Below are 13,169 nucleotides of genomic sequence, written 5' to 3' on the forward strand. Positions count from 1 at the left end.
TAATGGGGAGAAAGTACAGATAATGACATTAAAATTGCATCTTGCTAAACCCTAAGGCTGGTTTTTAGGAAGCAGATTTGGATGTTCTTGAAGGTTATCCAGCACAAGAGCATATTTAATTGGGAGTTTTTCTGTCAAGTACTGACAACTGCAAACTGATGTTTAATAAGCTCTTAGGTATGCTAATCTGAAAGATGGTTTAGAAGACATTCCAGGTTTCTGTGTACAGAAGTACTTAGTAGCTATCAGTTTGAAGATGGGAACTAGCAAATTACATTAGAAGGGTAAATAGATTTTCCCCCTTAAATATAAAATTCCCATTATCGCTAATGTCAATTTAAACATTAAAAAAAGAATCAGATGTGATTGCAAAGTACTATAAAAGTATTCACATATATAGACATGTCAAGAGGAGGCTATGTTAGTAAAACACAGAGACAATAATATTTGATTTTCAGTTATTCAAAAAAAGCATTCTGTAGCTAGTGCCGTAGTTCGGGTAGACATCTCATCATTCAGGCATCAGATTTGATTCCTTTTCTTTCTGAGTGAGCTCTGAAACAAAGTACAATTTGGAAGGAGATTGAAGGACACTTGAATGCCTAATATGTATCTTCCAAAACTATTCTCACAGTAGATGTGATTGCTAGATAATTTATCTTGAGAAGAATTTCTTCAGATTGATGACCTTCTCTTGTTCCAGGAATGAAGATGGCCCCAGTGCTAAAAAGGCAAAAACAGAAGATGATGAAGCCAGTTTCAGGATTGCAGGCCTCTCTGAAGGCAATGTGATTACAGTAAGTATTCTTGGCAAAGATTCTGTGGTAGAAGAGGTTAGATTGGCTACTGTGCTAAAGGTGTATTTTCTTGATGAGGCAAGCAAGTACCAAGAACTGACTTATTTCTTAGGCCATATTCAATTATCTCTTTGGTCATTTTTTCCCATACAGTTATCCAATGTGATGATTGCAAGAGTGCTGTAGATTATTAGCCCTCAACTGGGTAAAGTCAAGAGCCTATGAATGGTTGCCTCATAATATGCCTTGTAAACACACTTTTGATTTCAAATGCAATAGATTTAGTGATTAACAAAGCATGAAAACTACATCCTATTCTTCGAAACCATGTTCTCTCTTTAAGTATATGTTATCTTTAAAAAACATTTAAATGGCACATTTACCAGAACACAAAATAGTTCCTTAAATAATCCTAAATCCTTCTATGGATTTAGAGCAATTAGTTGTATGCTTCCTCAGCTGAAAGATGTACGGTGTAGGGTTGGGATTGTGGCAAATGCTGTTCAGTATAAGGAAATGCAAAGAGGTGCATGTTGTCTCTGAAGACCCAATTACATGCATGGATCTTAACATGCATGTTAATGGTCATAAGTATTGATGATTTTGCATCACATCCCGAATCACAGACAGCCTTAAATACTTGAAGAAACGATGAAACATGTTTGCAAATTTTCCTTATGTATCTGTTTGCCCCTTGTATAACACAAAATTCTGGGCTTGATTGGCATTGGCTGTTCTTCTTCTCCTTCTCCTCCTCCTCCTCCTCTTTCTTCTCCTCCTCCTCCTCCTCCTCCTCCTCCTCCTCCTCCTCCTTCTCCATCTCCTCCTCCTCCTGCTCTTCCTCTGCTTCTGCTGCTGCTGCTGCTTCTTCATCAGCTTTGGTCCTGGTTTTCTTGGCAAGGTTTGTCATTGCCTGCTTTCAGTGAATAAGTGTAATTGACTCAAGATCACTATTTCACTCTCTACAATATTAAACTAATAAATGAGAATATTTGTATCTCAGGGTTGACATGAGGGATCCTTGATGTTCTCTGGGCTTGCTTGTTTTCTTGCAGACATTTCATTACCCAAACTAGGTAACATCATCAGTGCCGGTAATGAGTGCTGTTTGCTGTCAGTTTTATACTCCAGTCTAATGGCTTGCCTGTCAATGTTGGTGGGGGTGGTCTTAGGGATCCTTTGCTATTTGCTGTAGAGAAAAAAGACTCCAGCACCTCTCCACCAGCAATCAGCACCCAAATCAACATAGATTAACTCCAAGGTTAACATCAAACCAACAATCAAGTAAGCAATAGCCCAATCAAGAAACTGCTAAGGGAGCCAACAACAAACAGCCCAACCAAAGGATGCCTAAGACCACCCCCACCAACACTGACAGGCAAGCCATATAAAATTGACAGCAAATAGCACACTTTACTGGCACATATGATGTTACCTAGTTTGGGTAATGAAACATCTTCAAGAAAACAAGCAAGCTCAGAGAGCACCAAGGACTCCCCCCTTTACAGTGTTAAAACAAAGCAATTGTTTCCCATTTAAGAATATTTTAACTAGCCAAGTTTGGAATTAGCCCTTACATGTAATAGGTGGAAACTAATTTTTGGTTTCTGTATCGATTCTATGTATTCAGTGAAATACATTATTTTTTCTGACCTCTGAATTCCTATAGGAGCTATTAGTGGCTTAGTCTTTTCTTTGCCCGTTACAGTTCACATTTTGGAATTTCTAAGTTTAAAATATTTCTACAAAGCCACATGGATGTTTGCTCTTCTAACATTAGATGGCCTGGGCAGCTATTTTGTATCCATTTGGCTGATTAGTTTGACTTGTAACTAAGCATAAGTAAGAATGAATAATTAATTTGCAATTTGGGAAAAGTTGCATATGAAAGCAACATAAACCTTTCTTGCTGAAATCTTTTAAACAATATGACAATTTCAGGTGAGGTCATCATATTGTAGGTTCCTCTTACAGAGCTCTTCCTTTCAAATCCTATTTTGACCAAGACATTGCACTTTATGAGTATCTAAAGACCTATTTGGTTTAGCTGGAAATGAGAAAAATCAAAGTTAAGCTTTGTATTTGATTAAAATTGGGGAGAAGGCGATGAAAGCTGGGGCTGAGGACACGACTCTTACTGAAGTATTTTGTAGGTTGGAAGTGTCAATCCAGCAGAAAACTTCAGCGTACTAGTGAGGAAGAAGAATGCTGACTTCAAAGAAGGTAAATGGAAGTTCATTTACTTGAATGAAAAACATTGACAATACTGCTGGGATCCAGGTGTCCTGACTCCAAAGTATTACCAGTTTTTAAAACTAATCAATCAAATTCCACTACTCCAATGAGAATTGTATTAAGTGATACTGAGTTTTAATGCAGAAATCTTTCTAAATCCAGGGTGAGTCATATTGGTATGTTCCAACTGAGTTGTTAGGTGTTAACTATTCTTAATTGATTCCCCTTATTTTTCTTATCTTGAAGAAGTATTAGAAAAGTATTGGGGCAAATTGAACTCTTCACATATAATAAACTTGTGTTATCTGTTTAGCACTATTTATTTAGAATTTAATCCTACTTTTAGTAGAATTTTCCTATAGCAAGTTTGTATACAACTGTAATCCTAAATTTCTCCAATGATATATATACAATGTATATTATCCTAAATTTTCTAAAAAAATAATAAACAATAAATTGATGGTTAAGTTCCAGTAGAAGCCTTTTGTTACATATTCGGAACCCAAGGTATGTAAGAAATGTTTTCTATATGTATTGCTATTCACATTTCTAGACAAATGTATATTATTTTTATAAAATCTAAAATGTGACTTAGCAGTTGATTAAGGGTAATGGCTACATTATGCAGACATCTTTTTTAAAAAGAGATATTACCACCAATTTTAAATAAGAACTGCTTCAAATTTGTACTCTGGGTGGTGTACAAACAAAATATTAAACCTTAAAACGGTATATAAAAAGAGGCAAGGATGATTAAAATTCATTGTCAAAAATTAATTAAAAAGCAAGGGGAAGACTTTCACAGGACTAACCAGCTTCACAGCTCTATGCTTCTTTGTGCACCCCAAGGTTTACTTTATAAAATATTTACTTTTATAATGAGGTTAATTTATGATAGTTTAGTTTCCTGCATACACAAAAGTGGTGGCACACTCTCCAAAGCTTTTTTTTTCTTTTGCAATTAGTCTCTCCATCTGATCCACAAGAGTACACAAATATGGTATACTCCTGGAACTGCTGCTATTTTAATCAAATCAAGCAGCAGAAATGTGGTTCACTGAAGCACATTTGTGCACCTACACAAAGGCTTGGCTAATGAAATAAATAGAGCATTAGGATGATTAGATCTGCAAGACAAAGGCATTTTTAACTTGCATTTATTAAAGTAAATTCAATCATGGGAAACTGCTCAGCCGTCTCAGAAGCATTTGATGCTTTGGATACCTAACAGTAATTTACCAACAATTTGTAGAATGGTTCATAATTACAAGGAAGCTTCTGTCAATTGTGTTCACCTTCTTATTAAGAAAAAGAATGTGGTCATATTCTTAAAGATTCCTATTCAGTAAATGAGAATTTTACATGATAAATAGAGAAACTTAGCTTCAAATAAAATTAGCTGAATGCATTATGTTAACTTCCTGAACTAATGTATTTTCATTATTATCTTAAGGATGCAATTAATCATGTCAGTTTTCTCCTGATAAATGCTTTTTCTTTTTTATGTGGGAAAAAATGTAAAAAGAGTGGAAATACGTTTTTCTTTAAAGATAAATCTCCCTTGTCCATAACTTGGGAATACATTTTACTATACAAAATATTTCTGATGTGCTTCTCAGACATGGTTGCGTTCCCTCTTTTGCAGCAACTTAAGTAGGGCCTGGTGCAGTGGTGGTATTCGACCGGTTCTGCCCAGTTCTGGCAAGCTGGTAGGAGTGATAAGCAGCGGAGACTGATCTGGTTCTCTCCGCCACTCTGCTGTTGGGCCCAACCACCCACCCGCCCGGGCTCTTATACTTACTTTTATCCACTGAATTTGAAGCGCAGCTGCTTTGCGCAGCACACAATAGTGCCACACGGCAGCTGCTGAAGTGACCGGGATTGTGCAGGCTTGCAGGAGGGAGTTAGAACGCCTCTACACCTGCGCAAGCGCCTCTGCATCTGTGCAAAGTGTGCATTTGGCACACATGTGCACTCAAAGTGTGTGCACGCGCGCAAAGTGCGCCCACCAAGCCACACCCACCAAACCAGTGGCAACAATATTTGAATCCCACCACTGGCCTGGTGTAAACTTTTAAGAGACTTGGCAGTTTATATGTATGCGCTTCCAAAATTGGCCATGGATTTCCTAGGTTCTGACTCTGAAATGGCCCTGATGGATATGGTGGTGGATGGGTGGGTGGGTAATTAATACCTGAAGAAGGAAGACTGTTTTTATAGCCCTACAAACATATATTTGTGTTACAAAAAAACCCATGATGAAGATCAGACAACAATTGCATTTCTAACTTTCAAAATGTAGAAAGCAGTTAAAAAGAGGATGGGAAAATATGCTAACATGACTCCAACAGAAACTCCAATCCATTCTTGAATCTTTCAGGAAAGTGGATGGGTAAAGGAAGCTGAGGACCTGTTGAACACCAATTCAAATTAATGACTTAAGTAATACTGGAAGAATTTTCCTTGACAGTAATTGATATAGATTTAGTCTAGGATTAGACTGGAATGAGGAATTTATTAAGTTTATTATACTTACTATTATTATGCTTCGTTTTAAGCACACACTAAGTAAAATTATTACTGCTTGCCAACACACAAGATTATATTTTACCCCTAACTAACAATCAAGATATGTTTCTGAAATCCATAAGGTTCTCAGTTCTTGGATTTTCCAGCTATATTAGGCTTGACAACAATCTTGAACACTGTAGGAATAAATTCCCAGACAGAAGTATAGTGAGCCAATTAAAACAGTCTCTTCGAAATTATTCCTTTGAAATCTGGGCTGTGATACCTCTTCTTGCAGTTACTGAACTTCTGCTCTCCCACTTCCTTCCCATAGTCTCTGAAATAGGATTTTTATAACTGTCTAGGGTCTCCTGTGTTGCCCTACCCCTACATAGGACTGATGGCAAGCCAGAAGTGATCATTTGTGCTCTCATATTGATCTCCACTGACCACAGGAATATGAGCTGACAACTTATTCCCAACTGGCACCAGCTCTATTGCTTTACTTTTCTCAGCAGCCACAGTAAGGGTGGCAACCTTCCAACTAGCTGACAGGGGTTAGGAGAATTACCAAAATCCACTGCTGCTCTTGGCCACTTCGCTCCTAATGCCTCATGTTGATTTCTCTAGTTGCCCTGTTGTTCTAATGCCAGGAGCCTGTTCAATTAGGATTTGTTAACAGCCCTTTCCAACACATCTGTTTTACTTTCACTCTTGGCTTTCTCCATCTTAAGTTCTTCCAATTCTGCTCTTGCCTCCTTTCACATTCTCATCAGTATTGGTGTTAAGCCCTCTTCTGTTATCATGCTGTCTTCTTATTCTCCTCATCCAATGTTCATTTATTTGTGACAGACGAGGGGTTTTGTGTCATATTCCTCCATCTCTCCATTCCTTCTGCCTAGCAATCTTCTATCTCCTTGGAGGCTTCTCAGTACTTGTCTCTTTATAAGCACTTCCTGTACTCAGTCCAAGAATCCTTTATCTTTCTTGTTATGTGGATGGTGGGCAGGTTCACTTGTAGACACTTTACATCTTCTTCCAGTGTAATGTACTTACAGCAATGACAAACCATTCAATTCCTAGCTGAATTCAGTCTTTTATGGAAAGCTCAGTTAGGTAGATTTTCTTCACATGAAGTTTTATTCCTCATATTTTAGACCATGGGTATCAAACTCATGGCATCATGTTGCCGTCTCGTGACGTTTCGTAACTTTTTCCCCTTTGCGGAGCTGGGGTAGGCGTAGCCTGCGTGTGATGCATCCAGCCCGTGGGCCGCCAGTTTGACACCCCTGACTTAGACTAAGAAGAATTTTTTTAAAATCAAATTCTTTTTTCAACTTTGTTCAAGGATTCCTTGGAAAGCCACCATAGGTTTGTCAATAATGATGATCAATAATGGTAATCAAATTACTTTGAAGCTTATTTTCAATTATTAACATTATCCTATAGTTACATACTTGTGAAGGCATTTTAAATACATTTTGGACACATCCTTCATGCCACAAAGCCAAAACTGCATTAGTAGGTTCTCTGCAGAAATTCAGGGTCCGTATGCTAACTCCAAACATGCCAGATGAAATACCCCATGCAGAAACTTTGGCTCTGTATATGTTATACCATAAAAAAAGAAAGCTGTAGCCCTGAGATGAATTTCCAAAGCCATCTACAAACGGAGGCCTCAAGTCTCTAGTAAAAGCTGTTTTTCTAAAAACCAGAATCATGATTTTTAGAAAAAAGAAAAGAAAAAGAGATGAAAAAGTGAATATGCCACCACTCATTTCTTGTTTCAGCCTCTCATTATTGGTACAGTCCTTTTAATAGATATCCAGGTAGTTCTTGAGAGGAAAAAAAAAGATTCCTTAATCTGGGTTTAAAAAGTTAATTGGTACTCCGCCATTTTACCTCTGCTCTCACTTAATTTCTCCCTCTGGGTCTTACTCACAAATTCATGGCCTCATCCATTTTTGGGGTATAACTTCCGGCAAACCAGGGATGTGTGAATCTGGTTTTGAGCTCCAAAACTTATCTTAAAATGTTAGGTCAACCCTCCTTAATTAAGGGCTTTGAAAGATGATGGGCTACTACTGGTCAGTCAGCATAGCTAACTGATTTCCGTCACAGTTGGTGATATGATAACAAGACCTACACAGTGGGTGTAGATCATGTGGAATCAAATCCAGCAATTACAGATAGGCATGGCACTAGGAATCATTTGCTAAAATTATTAAAACATTGTCCTCTTTAAAAAAATAAGTTGGCAACTTTTACTTAACATAGTAGCTGAGAAAGCTTCACAAATACTGAGTCCATGACAACTCATCTATCTCCACTTCTTAGCATTTATAAGACATTTCTCCCTGAATCAATACACCTATATACTATCTTCCAGGATGCTGTAGAACTCGGTGCATTAATTTGCCTCTCGTCTTATTCCAGTGTCACAAAAAGCAGCATTGCTTAGCTAACCTTAGCTGATCTTGAGAAGCTAAGAAAACTTGGTTAATACGTTATAAGAAGACTAAGAAGCAAAAGGGGAAAAAAAGAAATCACTCAAGAAAAACTCTTCCAGGAAAACAACATGGGCACATTCAGATAGTCACCAGAGTTGGCTTTTGATTTGAGAGATCCTTTTCCTTCACTTTATTTCACTGTCTGTCCTCCAAAGACCTACATGTTTTTCCTCCATCATTGCTTTTCACATCATGCTAATCTATTGCTACTACTTAACCTGCCTCCAGTTCAATTTGGTCCACTTGACCTATTTTCATGGCTTTTAAAGCTACTGAAAACAAATCCAGTATGTTATTTTCAACCTAGCATCAGACTGTAACTGATGACTTTTTAACAACAGTGCACATGCTGGACTACTGAGTGATCGCCTTATTTATTTACTTTAGAAATGTATAAGGCTGCCCAATTCTGTGATGACTTTGGCCAACGTAAAAGCAATCATACAATCATAATAATACAAAAAAGCACCGGGCAAAAAAACTATCCATTAAAAGACAGTCAAACATGCAGAGTCTGTCACCCACTCGATCCAAGACAGATTAGAACACAGCAAGGGTAAGTAGGGATGATGTTTTAATTTATGGTTCAATGTGTTACACAAACCGGGGCAATATGTAATATTCCCTTATCGCACCTCAAGTTTGGGTCTGAGGCTGTGATTTTCATATTTCACCGCAGATTAAAACTATCCAATTGTTTCCCCTTATTTTTAGTATTTAGAATGAATTATACCGTTCCGGGTTTTGGTTCCAAAAAGTAGCTACAAAGAATGCTGTCACTTAAGTGGCTAAGTATTCTTCCGAAAGGGAGCAGGTTGTTGTTTCAATGGCGAAGTCGGTGGATCAAAAGGAACTTGAAAATTCATTGACAATTGGGAGTGCTTTCACAATAAAGACTTCTATGCTTTTCCTGATGCCTGGGGTTTTAATTTAACACATCACCGAAGAGGCAGCACTCTAAAAATAGGGGGGGAGTGGGGGAAAACAGCAGGATTTCATTTTTATTGCTGCATTTTATAAGAAATTATAATTTATGACAGGATCATTAGGTATGGAGGGGACAAACTTATGAAAGAAAGAATCTGACTATGCTATAAAGGAAGCAGCATTGGTACATCCTGGCCCAGTTTCTTTTTGCTGCAGGTCAGTATAGCTGCTGCCATTATTGGATCACATTAAGTGTTACAAAATAAGTGCTATGGTCCCCGAATTAGCATCCAATTAATATGGATTAATGCTACATTGGTTGCTTCAAATGGTGCTCCAGTGAATTCTAGGGATTCATCAGACAGGATATTTTTTTTATCCTCTGACCTTAGTGATAGATAAGCGCCTTAGGATGACAGGTTATTATTGAATTTACTTATATATTTATACTTGTGGTGGGTATATGCTCCCTGTTCACAGAAGGTGACTAACCGTCTTATCATAAAGTAAAATACTGCAATACTCCAAGACAAATTACAAAAATAGAAGGTAAAACCTAATGTGCTCCACCACCCTCAGATATAACACACCCTCCTCCTGTGCAGAATGGAGCAGAATAGGTCTTCAGTTCTTCACCATTTTCCTGAAGCTCAAGATATTGGAAAAAGAGAAATTAATTACAGATAGTCCTCAAATTACAACAGTTTGTTTAGTGACCGTTCAAAGTTATAACAGCACTGAAACATTTGACTTAGGACCATTTTTCACAGTTGCGACTCCAGGATCATGTGATCAAAATTTAGATGTTGGCAACTGCTTCACCTTTATGACGGTTGCAGTGTCCCAAAGTCATGTGATCCCCTTTTGCGGCCTTCTTTCAAGCAACGTCAATGGGGAAGCCAAATTCACTGATCAACTAGTTTACCAACTTATCAATTGCAGTGATTCACTTAACAACTGTGGCAAGAAAGGTCATAAAATGTGGCAAAATTCACTTAATAAATATCTCATTTAATAACAGAAATGTTGGGCTCAATGGTGGTCATAATTCAAGGACTACCTATAAGTGGTATGTCTTCTTTTCATTAGGTACATGTTACATAGAAATCTGTATGATTTTATATTTTCCTGTAATGCTTCACTATTGTGATTTAGAATTAAGCATTTATTTTTGTCACTAGGTTAAACTTGGCTCATATTTTGTTTTGTCCTTGGTGAGACACCTTTGTTGAGTAGCATTATTTTTCTCATTTCAGTCCAATTAACTTTGAGAAACAGATACCTCCTATCTCTGAGGCGGTCTCATCATCACCACCTGTTATAAACAAAGACTTCTTAGTTTGATTGTCTTATTTTTGACAAGTTTTCACAACCTTGAACCTTGATGGCAACAATGCAAGCATTCCAATATGAGATAGGCTTGTCCTTTTTGTCCTTGAGATGAGACCATTGAAAAGTAGGTGTGCCTAATTATGGTTCAGATCTATATAAGCTACTCAAATTGATGAAGGCCTAACCAGGAGGGCTTACTAGGTTTGAAGAGGTTGAATTTTAATTTTGTCACACCTATCATCTGGGTAGCAATCAAATGTTCCAGTTCCTGAAATGCTTCCAAAGACCCCTGAACTGGAGGATTTGCTGTAGTCTGCATTATCCAACATTTTCTTAAGACCACATTCTGGTTGTGGCACTACAGTGATTTCTTCCCTGCTCCTAATAACAGTGTTTCCTTGCAGGTATTCTATGAGTGCTCTCTAGAACAGGGGTGTCAAACTCATAGCCCATGGGCCGGATGCGTCACATGCTGGTCCCGCCCCCACCCAATTTAGCAAAAGGGAAAAATTCCCAATACGTCACATGACACTGCCATGATGATGCGATTTTGACACCCCTGCTCTCTAGAACATGGCATAGTTTCCTGCAGTACAAAAAACCCTCTAACTCTATTTTGTAACAGTGGTTTTTACTAAGCAACTAAATTTTGGAAAATATTTTTGTTGAAATACACAGTATTGAAAAATGTGGATTATTTGGTTTGTTACATACGACATAGAGCTATATTTTAGTTTTGAACTGTGGGAGTTCTATAATGGTATTTGGGGAGGGGAGACAGTCTTAAACATATTAAACTAATTGTTGTGAGAAGTAGCTTTCTATGAAATGTGTATTCATTATGCAGTTAGATTTGTTGTAGCAATTATAAAGATTAAACTTATTCTTTAAAAGGGGAGCTGCAGCTATATACATGTCAAGATTGCTTATTTCTTTCCCCATCAGTTTTGAAACTTGTTTATTTGGCAAAGTAAAAAGCCAACATAAAGGCTATTATTTCCTGGTTTTTGTGGACAAAATAGCTCTGTTTCCATAGGATGACTCAGAGATGCCCTTAATTGTTTAGGGAAGTGTCTAGATCTGTTTGGAAGCTTTAACTTTCAGGATTCAATCTGAAGAGCCATGAACACAGTCTCTAAAATTAAATTAAATCCTTTGTGAAGGCCTGTCAGTATTGCTTGCTAATTGACTGCTTGGTCATTCTAAGCAGCTACAAGAGCTGAGGTCCAAAGGTTTCATCTAATAATTAGGTACAATACTTTCTACAGACAAAGATTTGGAAGATGTCTTCCTCACAGGCCATTTCCATCAGTTGTTATATTATAATACAACACTCTTTTACAAGTGACAGAAATAACAATGTCTTTTGCGTACATGGAACTTGGCATAACCCATCGTATAAAGAAAGAATGTTAATAGCCTATTTTATTCACGTACAGAAGCCTATTTTGTTTATGGATTAGCTTCCCTGTTATGCATGCTTGGATATCTAGATTTAATTTGTGAAATAAGAGGTACTTGGCACGTGTATTGGATGTTTCTCTGCCAACTCTTCTGATGAGCGACCCAAGGTGATAGAACTTGTGGACTGCACACTAAATTTGAGAAAGTAATGATTACTTATCAGTTATTTGGCATACTTCAAAAGTGTAGCATTACAAAATTACTCATTACTTCTTGAAAACAGATCTAGGTAACCCTATAGGAAGTTTAAAACAAGTTTGGGAGCCAGATTTAGTTAAACAGCTGGAGGATGCAATACTGTATGTCTTTAATGAAACCTGGGGAATTGCTATGTACCTAAGTGGAAGAATTAGATTTTAAAATCTCCCCTCACTATAACCCCTAAAAAACTCACATATAACATCTGACCACAAGATACTGGAAGAATTGTAATTGAAGAGGGACTTTCTTCCCTTAGAGTAATATATACAAATATACATGTCTATATGTTATCACAAGGGCATGCGTAATTAATTTTAAAAAAGCATTTACTGTATTACTGGCTTCTCTGCAAGGTAATATTCCTTGAAAGTATTTTTCAAAGTAATTTATTCTATAAGATGCAACAGGGAGTTGAAATACTTCATGTCATCTGAGATGAATAAATTGTAATGAAGCTTTCAGTGCTGCTATTTCATACTATTATACCTTAAAGGAGTTGCTATTAAAACAGTGATTTGTGTTTTTTTTTAATAATAAATTAATGTTTTGAGGCTTAGGTTGTTCAGATTGGCAAGATTTGTTTTAGGGTGCTTACAAAGGATATATATTTATTCTAAAATATGTTTTAAATGAAAACAATCTTAGTAAATTATTCAGTCTTATTTAATAGGACTGTATGGTGATCCAGATTCTCAAAAGCTAATATGTAAATTCATGGATATCTCTGTAGCCTCTGTTGGAAACACGTTAAACATATACTTCTGTGCCTATGTGTGTTTCGGGTCTCATTTTGTCCTTTCAATTCATTGCCCTATTGGTTAATCCATACAAAAAGATCTTTCCTCTTTGCTCATGTCACAGTATAAAAATACAAAAAGGAATTCATCTCGGTTTCGTTTAGCATTTTGCTTTTGAACAGTTGTTGGGCAAAAGATAATTCATTCCAGTGGTGGGATTCAAATTTTTTTACTACTGGTTCTGTGGGTGTGGCTTGGTGGGTGTGGCAGGAGAAGGTTACTGCAACATCCCCATTCCCTCCCCACCCTACTAATCTGCTTTCCAGCTCTGTTCTCCTGTGTAGGGCAACAAAAGAAGACCTAGCCGATCAGCTGGACTCGGGAGGCAGAGAATAGATGGGGGCAGGACCAGTCAGAGGTGATATTTGCTGGTTCTCTGATCTACTCAAACTTTCCGC

At 37.3% G+C, this 13,169-nt stretch overlaps 1 protein-coding gene across 1 annotated transcript in view; it reads left to right on the forward strand.

Annotated features, from left to right (window-relative positions):
• The window catches only part of XRCC5 (X-ray repair cross complementing 5), a 71,281-nt gene that overhangs the window by 36,514 nt on the left and 21,598 nt on the right, over nt 1-13,169 (forward strand). The window contains exons 15-16 of the mRNA XM_026708006.2: nt 704-797; nt 2,951-3,020. Coding sequence (XP_026563791.1) covers nt 704-797; nt 2,951-3,020 — 164 coding nt within the window. The remainder of the gene's footprint in view (nt 1-703; nt 798-2,950; nt 3,021-13,169) is intronic.

Source organism: Pseudonaja textilis, chromosome 1 (genome assembly GCF_049901715.1).
Source record: "Pseudonaja textilis isolate UNSWEBS1 chromosome 1, rPseTex1.2, whole genome shotgun sequence".
NCBI lineage: Eukaryota > Metazoa > Chordata > Lepidosauria > Squamata > Elapidae > Pseudonaja > Pseudonaja textilis.